This window comes from Lemur catta, chromosome 8, assembly GCF_020740605.2.
Source record: "Lemur catta isolate mLemCat1 chromosome 8, mLemCat1.pri, whole genome shotgun sequence".
Taxonomy (NCBI): domain Eukaryota; kingdom Metazoa; phylum Chordata; class Mammalia; order Primates; family Lemuridae; genus Lemur; species Lemur catta.
Window position 1 is genome coordinate 53,364,264 of NC_059135.1, and position 21,974 is coordinate 53,386,237.

A 21,974-nucleotide genomic window follows, 5' to 3' on the forward strand; every position below is an offset into this window, starting at 1 on the left:
GAATGTTTTGATAAAGGGAACACTCCACTTATTTGGCAAACAAAGGAAAATTACTTGAGATGTATTCTCTTTCAACATATTATTTGGTGATATTTCTTTAGCTACAGAATTGGTGTTTTTATTCCACTATGACTGAAATTTAATCTCCATTTTAAAAACTAGATTCTGCAATTTTCTGTGATTTCTTAAAGCCATGTTTCCATTCTTCTGTCTTACCACTCCAGTGTGGGCACATGTGATGAAAACGTCCTATGTAGGAAGTTTCAGCAAAGGCTGGAACTCAGCAGACATATACTGAAAAAGACTCATGTTAAACAGGAAGCCTGAGAAATGTGAAGCAAATGCCCTTTGACATTAGCAGGAATAAGTATGAATAAGGATGAATGGATGCTGCTAGGCTGCAATCAACAGATTGTTCCATATTTGAAATCTGGTGTCCATCAGACACTCATTCTGATAACAAGATAACAAGATAATCACTTCATGAGAAACCCTCCATATGAAATTCAAATACCAAAGGTTCTCATCACCTAGGGGCCTACATATCCTTTGAGCTGCCTGGCATTCCTATTCCCATTGTTCTCTCACGTGCCTTCTGTTCCAAAGCTATTACAGTTGAACGCTGTGTACAGAAAGTGGTTTTTAGAGTAGAGGAATATTCTCTCCAGAATTACTCTAGGCAGCACCAAGCTCAATGCAGTGCCAGAAATGGATACATTATACTCCACAAGATGTGTGATTAGTCAATAGAGAGAAAAAAAGTCACACACACTGCCGTCTTCCACAAAAAAGGAGAACATGCTATTGTAGAAATGATGATACCATGTGAAAAGGTTAATCATAGTCTGGCAATTACAGTGTTGGATGCAAACATACTTTTGCTGAGGCTGCGAGTTTCCTTGATTAGAAGCTCTGTTCCCTGCTGGGACCTTCTCCAGCACCAAGACATCTTGGTCATGTTCTTTAAGTCTGACTGTATTCGCCTCAACGTCCTGCAAATACAAATTACACCACATACAGATGCTGCCATTTACTCAGACAATGAAAAAAATTTAAAATGCTTCAGAAACTCATTTGGTGCTTGTGATGCTAATTGTTGCGTCTACAAATTAAGTCATTTTCAAAGTCAAGGGCTGGAACGGTCAGAGAGAGGACCAGATGAGGTTTGAGGCATGTGTTTTTAAAATCTGCTTTTACCCTTTCTTCAGAAAAACAGCAGAGTAGAGAGTAGTGTGGTTATGCTCTGAGAACCCTGTGAAAGAGAATAGTATAGCACGAAAATAAGGGAGCAAAGGCATTTATTCTTTATAAAAATATGTGGAAAATAGCACTCAGCTTCAGCAAAGTTCTTTTTTTCTTCTGAGTGTATTTAGTTTCCTTAGAAGTGGGGCACCTTTCTAATCAAAGGACTTTTTAAAAAAAAATCTGTTTGAACTGTGTTAAGAACGCTTTTCAGTTATTTTAAGTGATTTTATACATTACATCAATGGTCCTAATCTGATTCTTTCAAAGAATTTTTTGGCTGAGTGTAAACTCCTTGTGTGTAAATGTCAAAGAGTTAGTAGAGTTTACCTTTAAACTTCAATATCATTTTAAATAATTAATTTAAAAATTTTCATGTGCTTTCCCTCAATACTCGGCCCCCATTTTAAAAGATATCAAATAAGAATCAAGTCAAATTCCATGTTTTTTTTTATATCATTCAATGATATAAATTTTAATTTAACTTTCTTTGCATTAATACAATGCATTCCTAAGATAAACTTTGTTGTCAGAAATTTTGCCACCAAGGGCAAATGCTTAAGGGTGCACAGGGGCAGATGTCCATACATCAGGATGGGAGAATGATGTTGTGAACCATCATTAAGTAATGGAAATGCACCAGAAAGCACAAAAGCTGCATTTAGGACTTTAGGATGGGATAGAGAAAGATGCTCATTTGCAAGAGGGAGAGAGGGGAGCCTGCTCTGTTTGTCAGCAGGGGAGGGAAGAGGGCAGAGTGCTCCCAGAGAGAAAGACCTCCCAGGAGAGCTTCAGCGAGGGTGGGAAGGACCACAGGCCACCTGAGACGCCAGGGGCATGGGGCAATGTCATCATCCCCAGCAGTCCACAATCAGGGCTCTACCAGCTGAAACTGGGTCATCCCTCCCAAGGGACCAGGGACTGTGCAGTGGGGAGAGACCAGGGACCATCTCTTCCACCTATCACCAATCTCACAACTCCCCTCACGAGCTCAGAGTAGGCTCATCTTCAGAGTCAACTTTTAAGTGCAGCTGCACGACTCCCTCTAACACCCTGATTATTCTACTTGCCAATGTCTGGAATTCCTTTAGTTTGAAACAATTTCAGATAAAGAACTTGAAAGTGGAAATGCTTGGTTGGAGCAACCACCATTGATGTTAATTCCCACTAAAATGTAATCACTCAAATCAAGAGAGTGTGTGATGATATGAGAAAGGTTCCAATTTGGGAAGAGATAGGAGGTGGAGACGAGGAAAGTCTAGGCTAGAGAAAGACACGAGGCTGGGCTGCGACTGTGTTGGAGGGTAGAATGTGGAAGGACACGAAGAGGGATGGCCAGCGTGTCAGAGAGAAACTTCTCAGACTGTGATGTTTCACCAAGGCAGTCTCTATTTATCATCAACGCTCACGAACCAGTACAGGTGTGTGCAGAGGGACCTGGCCCAGCATAACATTCTACATTTGCAGCTTTACCAGAATATCACTTCTATGTCCCAGAATGCAAACAAGCACAGTGAACGTGCCAGGTTTGCAACAAAGCCCTTTGCTCCTAGAGCACTCATTCGTCACAGCACAGCTCAGTTAGCAATAGGTGCAAATCTTCACTCATTTGGCAAAGGAAAATGGGGAGTCCTTCACCCACACATTGCTCTGGACTCACCCTCAGGATCCGGTTGAAATCTTCCTTGTCTACTCTTAAGAAATGGCAGTTATCTTCTCGCAAGACGATAGAGGCAGCTCGCGGGGCGTCATTCACTAGTGCTAACTTGCCAAAGTCGTCTCCTTCGTGCAGGGTGCAGACCACACCCTGGAAAGGGCAGAGCATTCAGATGAAGATGACCCCAGAAATGGAGCAGACACCCGCCCACCTCTCACCGCAAGACCCCTTTTCCCCTAAAACACTAGGTATAAACGGCTGTACCTAGGGGTGCCAAAGGGGATTATAGAATTCAGTTATAATATTTCAGTTTTCTCTCATTGAGTAATACGGTCTATGGCCTAACTTAAATGTATACACTATAATCCATAAGGAGACAAGCTTCAGAAAGTACAATACTACTTTGAGTATAATAATTGAGATAATTTATGATTAAAGATGCAATAATGCCTTTTCTACATCCAGTAACAATGTTGTTGTAAGTTTAATTATAGCACTACATTGCTAATACTTAAAGCCACACTAGTAAATGGAGCGTAATAAAGTTTCAAAAAGAAAAAGATATATATACCTTGCCGTAAATGACTACATTCACTGATCCCTTTAGAATAATGTACCAGGAGGTACCTTCTTCCCCCTGGTTAAACACTAGACATAAAAAGATGAAAAGACTTATGATAAGAATAGAAGCACATCAATATAAATTACAGCTTATCAAATCATCATTTTAAGTCCCCAGAATTATAAATACGTAATATGAAAAAAAGCACTGGCAAATACTAACTTATTCAGGTGGCATATTATTTCCTTTTTTATAGAAAATGAAAGAAAGAGAAACACTGCACTCCTTGCTATGCCCTAAAAGACAGGTTTTTACTAGATATCAATTTAGCAGGAATCCACTTCTTAAAGCCATACACATTTCCCCCACAATTCATCAGAATTTATGCCATGGAAAAATAGTTTTTAAAAGTAATCTGACCAGTATTGTGACGTTTAAAAACATGCAAGTCAGCACCACATGTTGTTTATAGATACACACCTATGTACAGTCATGTACCTGTCGGGAATTGGTCCCAGGACCTCCCATGGATACCAAAATCCACAGATGCGCAAATCCATGGTGTAGTATTTGCATATAACCTATGCACATCCTCCCTTTTAAGTCATTTCTAGATTACTTATAATACCTAATGCAAAAATGCTACATAAATATTAATAGTTGTTATGCTATATTATTTAGTGAATAATGACAAGGAAAAAAGTCTGTGCATATTCAGTACAGATGCGGCCATCCATTTTCTTTTTTTTGAATGTTTTTGATTCTCGGTTGGTTGAATCCATGAATGTGAACACAAAGATATGGAGGACTGACTATATTTTTTAAAAAATAAGTTGGAATGATAACCACTACATTCAGGTAGGAGTTACCTTGGGGAGGGAATGAGAAGAATGGGATAAAGGAGGGCATGAGGGGCCTTCAACTGTAAACGTATACTTTCGTTCGTTAGAAAACATGAAAAAATAGCATAATGTTTGTATTTGATAAAGATTGAAAGGTGTTTGTAATATTCTTGATGTTTTGTTTGAAATATTTAAATATTTTATAATAAAATGAAGACAATATGTTTGAAAGAAAAGAATAAAAGAAAATAAAAGAGAAAAAAGAATAAGTCATTAGCAACCATAAGGATAAGAAATATTAAATGCTGCATAAGTATCTGGGGCAAAGAAATTCTCTCAGGCTTGGAGCCTCTAGTGGAAGCAAGAGAAGGAAAGAAAGCAGGATAGTTCAAATACCATTCTAACTGGCAATCTCGAGAGATAGATTAGTTCTCCTACAGCCACACACCCAAGTGAGGTCACAGGGAAAGGCACTGGCTGGGGCCCAGCCTGAAGACGAGCAACTTCCACCCTCCTTAAACACCGCCTTGAGCCAGTAGGGTAGACAGCGAGTGAGACTCAGGCTGGTACCCCCACATGCTGGTACTGGAAAACCACCGTACTTCAGAAAAATTGACATATGCTGGAAATAATCACAGGTCCAGAGCAATGGAAGTGCTGCAAAACACCCTGCCAAGTCAGACCCGGGGCTAAGGGGTCGAGCATTTGCAGTCTGGCTTTTCATGGCACGTGCTGGTGTGTGTGCCAGCCAGGCGAGACCCCGGGATGGCTTCCACTTACACACTGTTCCTCCTTTGGCATGAGACTCGAAAATGAGAACACCTGCTAACTCCCGTTTCACCTGGAAGAAAAAGAGAAAGAAGTGGAAAGGCCAGATCTGGAGGCCTGGGAGAAGAGACTTGTGCTCTTTCTCGAGCAGGGTGGGGACTGTCCCCTGGCTTCTCAAACGAACAGTCGTCTCCTGAGTCACTTGCTGCTATGCTCACGTAGAGCCACTTTCACTGGATTTGCCTCTAGGTTTATAAAGCTCATACAAAAGTTCTTTTTATAGAATAACTTATAGCCGATTCATACCAGAAAACCTCCTTAGAGAATGTTTAAAACACGGTCCCACATGTATTAACTAGACAACTTGTCTGTCTATCTTTTGCCTTGGGAGAGGTGAGACCACCGACAACATTGTATGATTCTGTTGCCATGAGTGGCTCTTTCCTGCATCACATATAATGCATTACTGCAAACATGTTGTAAAATTCAATGTCTTGACATTGACTAGTTAAATTTAAATGAGTGAGAAGATTTATATTCTTAGATAGCTAAAATTCCAAATTATTCCTAGATAGCTAAAATACCATTTTTTAAAAAAAAAATCTAAATTATGATCCCAAATGATGGCTCTATCTCCCTAAGAACCAGGCATCTGAGAATTTTCCACACTGCCTGGGTACCTGGGGTTTGGGGTGGAAGAGGAGACGACCCACAATCCTCTCGATTCCACCGAGACTGGTGCTGGGTACCTGGGGCGCAGGCAGGGATAGGGGGTCTTCCCTTACTTCCCTCACAGTGTGAGCTCGTGGAGCCTCAGGTGCTTGCCCCTATCCATGCAGGGGCTCCCCAGGTGAGGCTCCCAGGCACTAGACCTGCCCCACCATCGGGAGAGTGAGGATGACAAGGGCAGTGGTAGGTGGGTGGGGAGGCGGGCTGGGCCCCGCCCCTGGGTAGTCCATGCAGGTGAGCAAACCTCCAGGGCAGGTTCTGCCACTGTGAAGGAGCAGCATCACCTTGAGTGAGCTGGGAATGAAAGACAAATGTAGATGTTTCCTGGGGGCCTCAGAATATAATCTGTGAAAGCTGAAACCAACTCCTTCTCCTTCTTCTTGAATTATTAGCATATAGGAAATGTGTGTTGCCTCAAAATCATATTTCTATGGGAGAAGTTGTTTCTATCCCTAGTCAGAGGCCAAAATTTCTGTCTCCCAAATACCCTCATCAGGTACAAGTTCAGAATCAGATATGGCCCCTGGGTCACTTTGTACCAGCAGGTAGTGCTATTGTGCCCTAACATATTCAACCTGATGCTCTCTTGAACTTTCTGCTTCCTTTCTCAATAGGGCAGCAGACCGTGGTGGAGTTGGCCCCTGGAAGCAGGACAGGGCATCTAGATTTCTCTTCTTCCTCCCTCTGGCTCCATACATCATGGCAGGGATTCAGAGCCCCTCCCAAGGCCTGGCACTCTTGTCTGAGTGTGCAGGCTCCAAATTTCACATATAGAAGGATGAAGCACATGTTCCAATCCCACTCACATCAGCCTGCTTTGGGGTTTAGGTCCAACAACATGATCATACTTCATCCCCTTTTGGTGACTGTTCTTGGATATAACTTTCTTAGCATCTCGTAAGAGAGAGCAGAGGTGATTCAGGAGGCGGAATTCAGGCATTCCTACCTACCCCCACCATACCATAATACTCTCCTCCTGTCCTGACAGTGCATTTAACTCAAAGTCCCCCAACCATGCTCAACTGAGAGACCACTTACTGTGGTAGACAGATGGGATAAAGCTTTGATATGAAGGAGCTCTTCGTAGATAATCTCCAGGTCATCCACCGTCCTCTGGCCAGGTCTATAAAGAACAAAGTAAAGAGGAAATAATGAAAAAACGGTCATCACTAAGGCTTCAAATATGGAACTGGGTTCAGGGGTCAGTAACATGCTCAGGGATTTCTTCTACATAAAAAGATATGGGCAGAGGGAGCGACTGTGCCATTATAACCCCTACAGGGATTTTTGAAATGAACGTGTTCCTTCATGGAAGGATATGGAAGAAATCTGAAGTGCACAGGATCCCTTCTATTCCAATCTCAGTGGAGGGAAGAGCATCCCCAGGCACACTGCAATTGATTAATTTATCTCTCACTTTGTAGATGGTTGCTCTAAAAAATTGCTTTTCATTACCACCTTAATCAATGACAAAACTTGTCTTTTACCATCACCAGAAACAATTGGTTTAATCAACTTGACAATTGATCCGAATTCCTTAGGAGCCTGTGTGATATCTTAGCCTAGCAGAATAATACTGCTTCTGTCACTGTTACCTTGGGTTATATAATTTGCTTTTTCCAGAGGACTCAAATATAGGATGTACATAGACTCAGCTTTTCTTACCTAGCCCTGAGGAGGTGAGGGCATGAGATGAGGAGAAGGCAGGCAGTAGTGTCTGGGATTAGTAAGGAAGGGTGTAGGGCCACATTTCCCAAACTCTGTTCCATGGACCACCACTGTCTGTGAGATGTTAATCAGTTTATAGCAAGGTTTAATTCTAAAATTTATTATAAGACCAGTATCCAATAATATTGTTTTAAGGAATTGTGTTATAAGCATTTTTGCCATTGGAAGACTGAGTAGATTCCTAATCACTTTTCATATCTATAATTATTTTGGAATACATAAATAGTGTTTAATTTTATGGTTATTTATACTGGTAAGATATGATTGGTCAGTAATTTGATTTTTTTTTCGCTTTCTGCAATGTAAGGAATTCTAACTAATATGGTTTTGAAATTTAAAAACAAACTAATAAGGAAGTCAAATGAGAAACAATCTATACACTGATGGATAGGCAGCTAATTGCTGCAGGCATGAACATTACCTATTACATAATTATCAGTCTATTTTATGCATTTTGTCCTAAAATTCCAACAATTTATAGTATTACTCAATATGAAACATTAAAATTTTAATGAGCTACTCATGATGTACTATCATTACATTATCATTTAAAAAGTGTTCCTTGGTCAAATGAATTCAAGGAGTGTTGGTGTACTGAGCAGAGCACTGGATTTACAGTCTGAAGATCAAGTTCCAAGTTCAAACTCATATTTAGTTCACCAGCCATGTGGCATCGAAGTCTTAGTCTCAGCTGAAAACTGAGGACAGCACCTTCCTGAGAGAGATGTTATGGGAGCTAACGGGAGCAGCAAACGTGAAGATTGTAAGTGAAAAAAAAAAAAAAATCCAGCAAAGTGATACTCAAAACTCAAACACTTGCATAAGAAGTTAAACAAACTTAACAATAAAGTATGACATTTGGCCTAGCAAATTATATCTGACACCTAGTCAATTTTAGGTAAGTACTCTGAGTAATCAAAACGGAATTGCAAACATTCTAAAAATACTTAATTGGATTAAATAATTCTGCAACCATATTATAATATGGGGAACATGACAGATCTAGTAGGGGCTAATTGGAGGAAGAAAACTCATCTTGCACATTACCTTTACAAGGACAGCTTTAACATGAACAAAAGAATATGAAAACCTTCTCTTAGAGAATCAGTGGGGGATATATTTCCTAATCCTGACTGTACGGAGACAGATACTAAATCCATGACCCAGGAGATGACAGCCAGGTTTACCTCCTGCTAAGGATCACCATTGAAGGACACAATTGCACACCAATGTAGTGTTTAATGGTGGAACCCAGAAAGTAGGGGACCCATGTAGGCACTGAAGACAAGCTGTGGCCACAGGGGCTCCAAAAGAGCCAGGCCTTCTCAGCAAGAGGCCTCATCTACTACTTGACTTAGACATGGGGATTTTGAAACTAGGACCCTTGGGGATTTAAAAGTCAATCAAGTCACCTTTGTCCATCTACTACTGTAAAGGCAGCTAATGTGAAACTCTGAGGTAGGCATAATAGGATTATGGCTTTTCAGCCTGAGGAGCAGCCCTGCTGTTCTTGCTACTTGACATCAGCCACAAACAGCATGGAACCCTCCTAGAAGCTTGGCTAAAAGAGAAAACAGTCACCAAGTCTCATTCTCACCTCCATGGGTTGGGCTGTTATCATAGGAGGAGAAAAACTTATCTAGGAAAAGAAAGGCTTAGAAATTAGCTCTAAAATGTTGATAGATTCAACGTTGGAACTTTGGGAGCAGATCTCTGCCAGTATAGGGAGAGTGCTTATATAAAATCAATCTGAAATCTGTATTGATCAACTATTATGGATTTTTTAAAAATGCTGCCTTTAGAATCTACAAGTCTCAATATAATAAAAATACTTGTATTTCATCTAAGATTTGAAACATGATGAAGAACTGTCTGACCTTCAATACTAAAAATTTGACATAGTAGTAATAGTTCAAGGCTGACCTTTGAGCCATTACAATTAGTCTTTGGACCTGCACCCAAGTGTGGGGGAAGAGACATTAAGATGGCAAAATTCAAGCTCTTTTTGAAACATACTCCATTACCCCACTGCCCTCCACCATTGAGCACTCCCTGAAGCTCTCTCCTCCCCCACGCTCCTGCCCTCCTGGCTCCCTTCCTGCTTTTCTGAACATTTCTTCTCCATGTCTTTTTGGTTTGTTGTTCTTTTGTCCACCTCTTGCATTGTGCTCTTCCCCCAAAGCTTCGTTCTACTTTTTCTTCCCAGGAAAAATCCCCAACTTCCATCTAGATAATGATGAGACCTAAATCTTTATCTCCAAATAGCCCTCTTTCCTGAGCTCCAGTGGCTTCCTGGCCATCTGTTCAGAGATAACCCACAAGTACCAACAGCTCAATCTATCCGGAAGTACTCTTTCATCATCACACAAGTTCCGTAAAACCAGATCTTGATTTACTTGTCCAGAGACATCTATCTCCTCTCTTCGACACCTTCCCTGATAGCCACATTCTCTGTCCCAGCTATATCAGGGATCTCTCCATTCCCCAAACATGCTAAGTGTTTTCATGCTTCCAAGACGTTTTGCATGCTCCTGTCTTTGCCTAAGACATTTTTTTCTGCCTCAAGCCCAGCTCAGATGTCATCTCTCCAGTTTTCTCCAACCTTTATTCTTCCATAGCCTATGGTCCTACTGCTATGATAATTATAACATACTGTGATGAATGTTATTTGCTTAAATATCCATAACTCTAGACAGCTCTTCCCAAGAAAAGCAGTATCTCATAGTGCACAGGGCACTGGACTGGAAGCAGAAACTGGATTTGAGATCTAAATTATGACCTTTCTAGTTGCCCAACCGGTCTCATGCCTTGTTTCTGCATCTGTAAAATGAGGATAATACACAGGATTGTTGCAAAGGTCAAATGAGTTAATATACATGAAGTGTATATACTGGAAATATAACACAAATACAGTCTGGCATTATTATCACGGTGGGTGTTCAATAAGTCTCATTATAATTCATGCTGAATTCAGGGTCTGTCCAAGGAAGATGGCAGCAGTATCACAGGCCAGTTTTCATGTTATGGCCCGAAGGAAATGGGGGCTGATGCTCTTATCCTTCCCTCTGAGGTTAAGTAAGACAAGGTATCCACAACACAACTCACTTTTCATACAAGATGCATTTGTGTCATGGCAAATAGTTAATTATTGATAGAGGGAGGAGAGAAGATGAAAATGATGGACCTCACCTCTTACTCCAAATCCCTTAACATGTCGGAAAAGGTATATTTTCCTTAGGATTATAGATTTATTCATCCAGTTGTGAGGAACAAATTGCCATCTTAGACGAGCTGAAGTTGCTCCATCTAACTATGTCAAGATCAGTGGAGGTCTGGATGGAGGTCCATCTGAAACCAACAGATAGCACCTGTTGGGCTGGGCCCCCCTTTTGGCCAGATTTTTGTCTGCCATGCTCACGATTTGATAGAAAAGCTGTATGAATATGCAAACTAGCACTGGGAAACAAACAAACAAAGCCATCACCACAAACAACAAACTAGTACTATCTGCAGACCAGAAAGTTTTAGGAATTCCTGGATAATAGAAAGCAGATAGGGACAGAATGTCTCACTGGCCATGGCCCCAGCTCAGCACCCATCAGCAAGCACAGAGGGTAGAAGAGGGTGATGTCAAGTCAGCTAGGCAGCCGGGCCCCTCCCCTCCCTCACCTGTCACACTGAGCAGTGGACAGTGGCAAAAACCTGCGACCTGTTCTCTAAGACAGATGCCCGGGGAGGACAGGGTGAGCGCTAGAGCCTGAGAGAAGCAGAACAGAGAGAATGAAAACCCCGGGTCCTCTGGGAGACACAGAGGAGGAGAAGGAGGCAGCTGTCCCAGGAGGGAAGTGCACAGAAAGTCTCTATCCTTGGGAAATCCTCTTAATTTCAGCAACTAATGAGAGGCAGGGGGACAGCTTGAGTCTACCTGCTCCCCCACGTACCCGTCCTAAAGCAGAGCCTGCCAGGCAACCTGTCTCACTGCAGGGTCAGCCCCCACCGCCTGCAGGGCAAGCTCTCTTGGGGGTGCCATGGCCACACCTGCATAGACACCCATGTGGCAGCCTGCTCCACCCCCTGGTCTTCCGTTCATCAATAACCAACACAGTCATCAACAAAGACTTACACCGGGACTCACTGGATGCCCCAGATCCATGGCAGCTGTTGGAAACAGAATGGAATGAAGCCCAAAAACAGTTTGGTCTCTGAGTCTTAAACAGCATCCAAAATGAAAGGGAAAAAAGAAAACCACAACAAGAACCAAAAACCAACTCTGTGGTCTGAAGTGGTCAATGTCATCACAGGGCAGGCCACTGTCATTTGGCAATCCACTCAGGTAGCAAAGAACGTTTGGCCCTGTTTACAGAAATGTTTTAACGAGGTGAGAGAAGTAAGGACTGCAAGGTGGGAAGAGACTTGCTTTAAAAAATGAGTGTATTCACAGGTAGCAAAGCAACAAAGGCATTCGTGAGAGGTTTGCCGTAAGCCAGGCCACTGCGTCCCTCAGGGGCCTCAACCTGTCATTAGGATTGAAAGTCGAGGAAAATCCCAGGGAGGAGGCCAGATGGAGCAAAAGTCAGCCTGGGCAACCTGTGCCCACCTAAGAGAATCAAAAACACCCTCGTGGATCTCAATCGTGGCAGCAACGACAGAAGCCAGCTCAGCCTCTCCGAGGCCGCGGCTCAGAGCTGCCGTGCCATCTAGCGTCGCAGAAAAGGCTCACCTCTCTACTCTGGCATCAGACAAAGGTTCTCCCTTCATCTACCCCACCCCTCAGAGAGCACCCGATAACATCTAAAACAGAGCGGGCCCCACCACAATCACTGAACAAAGTCGCATTTTAAAAGCGGGTTTCTCGTGGCAAACAGTGGCGTTAAGCACCTTTCATGCTTTGGTCTTTACGGGGGTGACAGGGAAAAAATGGAGACGGGATCCCGCAAATCGGCCCCCAGCCTGTTCAAACAGTAATGAAAGGGTCCCAAGGACTGAAGGCAATTTGGCTTTCAAGAGTAAAGGGAACACTGTGCCCGAGCGGGAGGAGATAACTCCCAGGTACCTTCATAAGAGTAACCTACAAGGCTGGGGAAGTGAATTGACTCTCTGGCTGCTCTGAGTGGCAGCCAGTGAATGTACCTGGTCTTTACTTGTCCTTCTCCAGATGTCACAGGGAGAGATATTAGGCATCCCTGCTTCTTTACAAATCTGCGTGGTGCCACATTGATGTGGATTTGTCGGATCCCGCTGTGGAAAGGCCTAGTTTCTGCAGGGGATGCATTCTGGCAGCAATGTCTAGTTACAGACAAGATAATAAACGGGGATGGATGGGGAAGCGCTTTATACATTAAAGGATGGGAGGGCTCAGGTGATATTGGAAGCTGCTGGTAAATACAGTTTTATCAAGGAATTTATCAAGGTCAGAGACAGAGCTCCTCAGTTATTGGAACGTGGATAAAATGAAGGATTCTTCCAGCCACCAAGCAGCACATTGGCATGGCCAGTGGTAAAATATGCAGGTAAGAAAGCAAATAACCCAGTTCCTCTAGACCTGTTCCCTAGTAGACCCTGGAACATGGGGAAAATACCGAGAGAAGTCAACATTATAAATATCTACATGAGCTATAGTCAAGCTTCAAAAAAACACAAAAACCCCAAAAAACAAATTTAAAAAACCCCCACATGCTTCACTTTTTTTCTTTGGAGGGAGAGGATGCTTTATTTTTGATGCAACACTTCATCTTAACCTACCTGATTCTCTGACTTCTAAGTCCTGTCTCAAATTTGGATCATTTTCCAACACTCTTAAGACCTTCTTAAGATCTCACCTCTTGTGCTTCCCGTAAAGGAAAGCATGGAATGACTTTGCATCTCCTTGTCCAGTAAAACCAGCAAGACATGTTTTTTTCTTTGCTTCACCTCCCGGGACCCCTGCTTCTTAAGTGTCAGGAGCCTGGTGACTGGACATTTGAAGTGCCCTGCACTGCTCTGTCTGCTCAGCTACCTGACACCACCCGCTCACCTTATCCACTCAGAAAAGGGCATTTTAAGTTTATTTTCAAGTTCTGAAAGCAAAGCTTGTGTCCACGGGCTTGTTTCCTTCTTGGTGAAGTTGGAAATGAATGCAATCTACTACTGCAATAAAGGGCAGAAGCTTTATGAATATTTGTGAGAAATGAAGTCATCCCCATCAGGACATATGATAAGGGTTCCATAATTCAGGGCCTCTGAGCACTAAGTGTTTCTAGTTTTTAGGACAATGTAGTTTGATCATGTTTAGAAACTGAATATGCCCAACATTCTTACTGCAAAAGTGTTTACTATGAGGACGCTCTAGAAGTTTAATATTAAACCTTTTAAAAGGTACAAATACACATAGTTTCCTTTAAAACTCCTAAGCAGCGAGTTGAGAACATACAAATTTGGATGGAGTCAGACAGTATAACAACCTGCCTTTGAGTGTGACTTATATATGTGAGATAGAAAATGAAACGTTTTTTGAGCAGGTGCCATATGGATACATTGTTACTTTTTCCTTGCAAAAATTCCATTCTTAATTAATCAGGGACAGATGGATTATCCATGTTTTGGGGGGCATTTTGCTGCTTGCTCAGTAAATTCCCTAGAGAGGAAAAACTCGAGGCAATCTAGTAGAGAGGAAAGAATATTGTCAATGAAAGAAAAAAAGAAGAAATAAAATTGGACTTGGAGTAAGAAGATTTGGGTTAGTTGGGTTCAACACAAATACTGCCGTGTGATGTTAAGAAAGGCATTTGGCATCTACTAAGCTCAATTTCTTCTTCTGCACATAGGGGATTATAATCAGTCCTACTTAGTTCCCAGAGCTATTTAGTGGTTCAATGAAGGGATGGATGTGAGATCACTGTATAAACTCTATAGTGCTATTTAAATATTAGTTATTAAGTTTTATTTGTGGTTCTGGCTAGAGGGCTGCCGTGGAGTAAGTTGACTCTTCCCAGAGCTGTGGGTTGTCAGCGGTTTCTGTGCTACCTTTAGACTAAATTTTCCAGCAACTCTTCAAGGGAGCGGTGAAGAGAAGCAGATTATCATAAGTCAGGTGCCAGATTTAGCAAATAAATATTGCATGAAGCATACCTATATCAAAAATTTATTCATCGTCCATCTGAAATTCCAGTTTAACTGGGCATCCTGTATGTATTCTGGCAACACTAATCATAAGGCAATTAAAACAATAAAGCACTTCGTTTCTGTGGAATCAGTTCGATAGTGGATTTTAAAACTTTAGACCCAAATGGCCAGTTAGACCCTGCTATTGACAATACATAGTAAAGCTCAGGATAGAAGATAAAAATAAAATAATTATAGGCTCCAGAAGCATATAACTCTACTAGGAAAGAATAATCTTCATCATCATCATCATAACCCACTAGGGATTAGTGGCACATCCGGGTATCTCCCAAACTAGAGGACTTTTTTCCACAGTAGATGGTATACCTGTATTCTATTCAGGTCTGTATGGTAATATTTAATAAAATGAGATTAGTCTGTAATAATTTTTTTTTCCTAGAGACAGGGTCTCACTCTGTCATCCAGGCTAGAGTGCTAACGGCCCAATCATAGCTCACTGCAGCCTCGAACTCCTGGGCTCACGCAATCCTCCTGCCTCAGCCCCCTGAGTAGTTGGGACTACAGGCATGTGCCACCATGTCTAGCTATTTTTTTTTTTTTATTTTTTGTAGAGAGGAGGTCTATATTGCCCAGGGTGGTCCTTTTGGCCTCAACAGATCTTTCCATCTCGGTCTCCCAAAGTGCTGGGATTACAGGCATGAGCCACTGCACCTGGCCTATAATAATTATTATATTTCCAAGTTGAACTCCCATGGCATCTTTTCTCACTAGCGCTCAAAGTCTATACCCACGAGGCATTCTGAACCCCTTTGGACCATGGCAAGTGATAGGACACAGATAGAACTGGGTCAAATCCTGAATCCACCACTTTCTGGATAACCATAGACTTAGCCTAAGTCTCTGTTTCCTAATCCATAAAATGGGAATAATATTAATTAATTACCTCATAGCTTTGTTGCAAGAATTGAGTTAAATAATTGTTCAGCACAATGCCTAGCACAGGTGTGCACAATAAATGTTGGCTCTAACTAAATACAGTTGCACTTGTGTTTCCATTTAAAATCTCCTTGTGAAAGCAGGGCAAGGGTAAGCAGGTATTATGAAATTCATTTTATAGCCTAAGAAGTTTGTAACCTGGAGATGTTGGATGTCTTCATGGTAAACTGATAAGAATAGAATCCAGAGTGCTTGTGCTCAGTATTACTTTTACTTTATTTAGCAGACTCTTGGGTCAAATGCATGTATCTTAAAGGCTACCATTAAATTCTCAAAATATAACAAGTTTTTCTTTTCTGGTGGCATTGGGTAGAAATAAACAAACAAAAAAATCCCAAAATATAACAAATGTACTCTCATAAAACTCAATATCTGGCTTTCTGTCCTTAGCCTTGATCACTCCAATCCATTCTCCAGAGTTAGCAGAGAAACCAACCTACTGCAAATCTGACCATACCACCTCTTCCCTTTCAAACTCTCCAGTGGTGCCCCAAGTGGCTATAAAATAATATCGAAGGTACGTAGAAGGCATAGCAGTCACCCCTGTCCTGACCTCGCCTCACTCTCAGCAGAGCTAGCACTCCTGGCAGGGCACTCTCTCAGTATGAAACAGCTTGAGGTTCCCTGCAGAAACTTTCCCAGCATCTTTCTGTCCCACCTCCACTCGGTGCCCCTGCTGGGCTAGGAGCTGGGGATGTTTGCTGTGGGAAGAAGAGCACTAGAACATTATTTTTTTGCTGCTCTTAAGAAGAAAGGGTTTGAGAATTGGCCGGGCGCGGTGGCTCACACCTGTAATCCTAGCCCTCTAGGAGGCCGAGGCGGGTGGATCGCTCGAGGTCAGGAGTTTGAAACCAGCCTGAGCGAGACCCCGTCTCTACTAAAAATAGAAATAAAAATTATCTGGACAACTAAAAATATATATAGAAAAAATTAGCCGGGCATGGTGGTGCATGCCTGTAGTCCCAGCTACTCGGGAGGCTAAGGCAGTAGGATCGCTTAAGCCCAGGAGTTTGAGGTTGCTGTGAGCAAGGCTGACGCCACAGCACTCACTCTAGCCCGGGCAACAAAGTGAGACTCTGTCTCAAAAAAAAAAAAAAAAAAAAGAGATACCCAGAGGGATAGGCACCAAAATGTTAACAGCAATTATCTTTGAGAGATATGACTGCAGGTGTTACCTGTTCTTCTTTAACTCTTGTCAGGGGTTTCCAAATTTCCTACAATGAACAGATTGACTTTAACAATAAAAAGCCAGTAAAAACTTGAGGTAATCTCTAAACTGTAGATGGACAGCAAAGTCCATCCTCCCTTCTCCTGAATCTGAAACTTAAAAGTAGCAATCCAATGGTTGGTTTCCTGGGCCTGCAGACAGGAGGAGTAAGTGGTAGACTGCTTTTACAGGGGAGAGGAAAATCTAAACCCAAGACATGACCCGCTTAATGCAATCATTTATCCAGGTAAATTCCATAAGTTTTCACTTCAGGCACAACAATCTTTCCAGTAAGAACAGAGGCAAAGTTTTGTCATGCAATGAAGGAAAGGATTCACAGTGAATGACGTTATTTCATAAGATTAAGCTCTTTCAGTCATGTTTTTCTTTTCATCTGATTAGCATCTGAGGATGGACTTCACAACTGTGAACATCCTCTGGGCACATCCCAACAGAAATCAAAACCCTAAGCCCCACTGATTTTGGTTTTGCTAATCTTGGATCCCCTGAGGAAACAAATCCCTCTATAATTATCAGGATTTGAAATTTCACACCCTTGAAAACAGTTTGGACACATAAAGATCCTATTAAAACAGGTTCTGCTAATTAAGAGAAAATACACAGCCTCTCAAGTGCCCTCTAGAGCAAGTGTGTGGAATAGCAGGGAGGCGGTCTGCCCCCACCTCTGCAGGACCATCCTGCTACTCTTCCCTCCATCTCCCCAAGGCATTTTCTCACGTCATTTGATCCATCTTAAATTGCTGCCTTCCACTTTACACCTCATAGCACATATTTGATATGGAGTCAGTGCATTTCATGCCTCCACATTTCTTAATGACTGGGCAGTGTGGGCAGTAAAAAAAAAAAAAAAAAAAAAAATCAACATTTCCAGGACCTTTGAACGTGTCTTCAGTTTCTAGGAGCAAAGTGCTCAGCTGGTCTCTTCAAGGACAGCAATTCTTGATCAACTAAGCTTGTTTTCCTTCCATTTAAATAAAGTAAAGTAGTAGCTCCAAAGATTATTAGCAGATAAAAAAGAGAGAGAGAGGAAGAGAGAGAGAGACGTGTATATGTGTAGAGTTTGAATGTCTACCTCATGAAATTAGATTCCTTATTTTTCACTTTCCCATCTCTTGGGAGCTCTCATTCCAGCAGAAAGAAAACTGAAGAGTCAAATCGACTGCCTGCCCAATTCTAACGTTTGCAAAATTTCAAAAAACTGGAAAGGTGGGAAAATCCCAAGGGCACCTGAAATATTAATTTATCACATAAAATAAATGAACTCAAGTTTCTGAGTTTCTGACCTATTTGGAAGACTCCACAATTCCATATATATATGGAATTTTTTTCCCCTCCGCTCAGGCCCAACTGACTTATCTCTTTATCAACTACTTAATCCTCTAGGCTTTTAGGGAGTTTCAGAACTGCAGACCTAGAATTCGATTTGGGAAGTAGCACCTACTTCATTGCCTTCCCACCTTTAGGCCAGTCCCCGACAGACCATCCTAAACTGGGGAGCACACACCCCACATTGCTTGGAAGGCTTCTGTGGCAGAGCAGTCTGTCTGCTTGAAGTCTCTTTTTCTCCAGCTGGCCTCAAATTTACAATATTCTGCTTACTTGGTCACTCCACATCATTCTGCCCATGTCTCTCTATCCAAAGTACCTGCTCGAAGGAATCCAAAATTTACATTTCTACTGGTAAGGGTCTCCATTATATCTACTTGTCATAGGGTAACCTCTTGTTTTTAGACTCATAAACAAAGCAAAATCAAAACAATAAGCTCTGAGAGCTCATTCTGTGTCTGATGGCCCTGTCTCAGAGCCACAACAACAGCACTGTCAAACTGTCATCGTTCTATAACACTTGCCCCCAAATGCCATCCAGGTCTGCACCTGCGGAACCAGGATGGGCATTGTGAGTCACTCTGTCTGCCACCACATAAAAAGCTAATTTCACATTCAGAATGTATGTTTTTTTCAATACCAATAGCAACAAGAGTGTGCCAAAAAATTTCCCCTGAAGCTCTATTCTGTTTTTTAAACTACAGAACATTCTTTCATAGTTTGACAGTTAAAATGCTGCAGTTAATGTAATAAACAGAGAATTTTTCTAAGTAGACTGTCAAAACAAGTGACACTTTTTTTTTTTGCTAGCGAGTCTCAGATTCAGAACAATAGGAAGTACCTTTCAAAGCAACATCTTCATTATACAATCAAATTCTCAAAGTAATCTTCTCATCAAAGAATATTGTGTTATTTCTTTCCCAGTAATTATCAGAGTTCTGCAACCTCTCTGGCAGTGGTGACTATTATAAAATGCAGCTGTGCTGAGTTAAAAAGTTGGGGGGTCTTGCCTTGGTCAATATGAAGCCAATGCATCTCACGCCTCCACATTTCTTAATGACATGGCAGTTTGGGCAGTAAAAAGTCAGCATTTCCAGGACCTTTGAACATGCTCTCAGTTCCCAGGCGCAAAGTGCTCAGCTGGTCTCTTCAAGGACAGCAATTACACTGGCGATTCTTGATCAACAAAATTTGTTTTCTTTCCACTTAAATAAAGTAGTAGCTCCAAAGATTATTAGCAGATCAAAAAATGGGGTGTGTGTAGAGTTTGAATGCCTGTTCATAAAATTAGATCCCTTATTTTTCACTTTCCCATCTCTTAGGAGCTGTCATTCCAACAGAAAGAAAACTGAAGAGTCATAAGAATGGCCAGCCCCATTCCAATGTGTGCAAAGTTTCAAGAAACTGGGAAGATGGGAAAATCCCAAGGCTACCCAAAAGGATGTATCTTGGAATATTGGTGAAACCTGTACTTTAACAGCCAGTGACAGACTGGAAGAGTCTAAACCTTGGAATGTAATTTTCTCTGAAGAATCTTTGAGCCGCCAGGGATCATGCAGTTCAACGCTGTATGCAGGAAAAAGGAAGCACAGACGAGGCTCTCCTTTCTCAGGGTGACTCATGAAACCCAGCTTTCCAGTTTCTTGGAAGGGTAAATCAATTAGCATGCATGTTCTTAGCAGACAGCAGGCACGCAATAAACATTTGTTGCATCTGAATCTAATTTGGGAATAGCTCTTGCATAGGATTGTAAACTCCCCAAAGGCAGGAACCACTTTATTATTTAGTACTTTTTTCTTTTAACCTCTTTGGTAGACGCTCAAAAATATTTGTGAATCAAATGGCATTTCCTCTTTTCCTGAAGCAACTAAGAGCTGAGGGAACATTAGCTAGGGCTGTGTATTCACACATTGCTTCACCCATTCAGCAAAGGTTTATTGATGGCTCCCCTGGTATAATGCACAGAGCTAGGGATATGGCCTTACTAATTTCCACACCAGGTTAAACCCTCCTCCCCATATTACGCTGTGTTAACACACAACTACATTTTCCTCCATAGCATTTAATGCAGCTATGATTAAATGATCACTTGTATACGTAGTTGCTTAAGGTTTGTCGCCTGCGCTACACAGAGAGCTCCAGAAAGGAGGAGCAGGCCTCTTGTTCAATGCTTACCTTAATGCCTTAGCACTTAACATAGTGCTTTATTTTGGGGGTTCCTTGGTATTTCAGTGTGTTCAGCAGCTCTGAGTCCCAGCCACTGCCCAGTGAATGCCAACAGGGTGTCCCCTCCCACACTTTGACAACCAAAACATCCTCACACATTTCCAAACACCCCTTGGGGGCTGTCTCCCCCTCATTCCGAATCAGGTGGCAGCAAGGAGGACAGCAAAAAGAGTACGGATCTAGGAAATGATGGAAAAGTACAAATAAGGGAAAGTGGGACAAGAAGGGTATGGAGAAGAGCAAGGGGACATCGTCAGACAGGAAAGAAAGTATGGTTTAAAACAGTATTGTTCACTTGAGTTCTGCAAGCCCTTGGGATTCCCTTATGTCCCTTTTAGCCACCACCCTCACACTCCTTCAGGGCAGAGAGAGCATAAATTGGCTGGGCAGGTTTCCTGGACCCCACTCCTGCTTAGGTCAGTGAAGCTCTGACTTTTCTGTTTGATATTTTGGATTTTCCTGTCAAATTTTGTTTGAAGAAAAGGTTTTGAGGCTTAAAGAGTTGGAAACCACAGTTCCAGAGTTAAGGATGATGGTACCAACTGGGATGAAGGAAGGCCTTTGAAACACACGATGCCAGAGATTAAGACCCAAGAGAAAGTTTTGACAAAGGGGACATAGTGTGACAAAAATGAAATATGTTGAAAAGACTTTGCAGCACTAAGAAAGGACAAGTGAAAGGATCCCGGGGAAAGGAGATAAAGGTGCACTCAGAGAGGCTGCAGTGAGCTGGTTTGAGAGGCAGACTTTGGGGAAGTTGGTCTGAGGGACACCTCACTCTTGGACGGTGCCCAGTGGATACACAAGACGTGTGAAGTTTAATGTTGTCGTCCAGACTAAGACTAATAAATGAAGGTCGGCCAAGCCAGTGACTCAGAATTGACATCCAACGCTGGCAGGCACTGGTGCAGGGTGGAGGGTGACTTCATTTCCAGCAGAAAAGGATACGCCTGTGTGTGGTGGTTTCAGAAGCAAGTGCCAGGTCACCCTTACTGAAAAGGTTTCCTTGAGGATTAGGATGGTGGCGTATGCTTCTTAGTATGCCCCGTAGCAATCAGCAGAATACCCTGAGTCAAACAGGGGCTCAACACATTCTTTCTGAATGGATCTGATCAAACATTTCAGAGTCCCCAACTTCGGCAGGAGGGCTGCACATGCAGGTAAGGTCGGTTCAGCTGAGACCAAAGGGAGAGACCGCCTCAGTGACTCACAGAGGCCCCAGAGGGGTTAATGAGCAGCGGTGTTCCCATAAGAATGAGTCTTTAAGCTGAAGAGCAGAAGCCTCAGAATAGGGTGAAAGGGTGTGCTGAATCAATGAATGAATGAGGGAGTGAATGAATGCAAGCACAGGCATGAGGGTTAGGGTTCTGATGACCTCTGTCCTGTTGCATTAGGAGGAAAGGTGCTGCCACGGTGTGGCATAGAGACAGAGCAGTTTCTGTTTGTCATTGACCAAAGGGCATTTAATACGGGGACTCAGTTTTGAGATCCTGAGCCAACCGCCGAAAATCTCTATAAATTTCAACTCATGTAAACGGAAAATAGAGTCATCTGGACCAAAAACAAGCA

General features: G+C 42.2%; 1 protein-coding gene across 7 annotated transcripts in view; it reads right to left on the bottom strand.

The window, feature by feature from the left end:
* Nucleotides 1–21,974, bottom strand: part of RAPGEF4 (Rap guanine nucleotide exchange factor 4) — a 283,558-nt gene that overhangs the window by 58,302 nt on the left and 203,282 nt on the right. For all 7 annotated transcript variants that reach the window (XR_006736982.1, XM_045560164.1, XM_045560166.1 and 4 more), the window contains 5 exons: nt 6,839–6,923; nt 5,084–5,144; nt 3,471–3,547; nt 2,903–3,049; nt 877–992 (listed from right to left, as the gene is read on the bottom strand). Coding sequence is in view for 6 of the 7 variants with exons in the window: in XM_045560164.1 (XP_045416120.1) it covers nt 877–992; nt 2,903–3,049; nt 3,471–3,547; nt 5,084–5,144; nt 6,839–6,923 (486 nt within the window). In the remaining variant the exon portion in view is untranslated. The remainder of the gene's footprint in view (nt 1–876; nt 993–2,902; nt 3,050–3,470; nt 3,548–5,083; nt 5,145–6,838; nt 6,924–21,974) is intronic.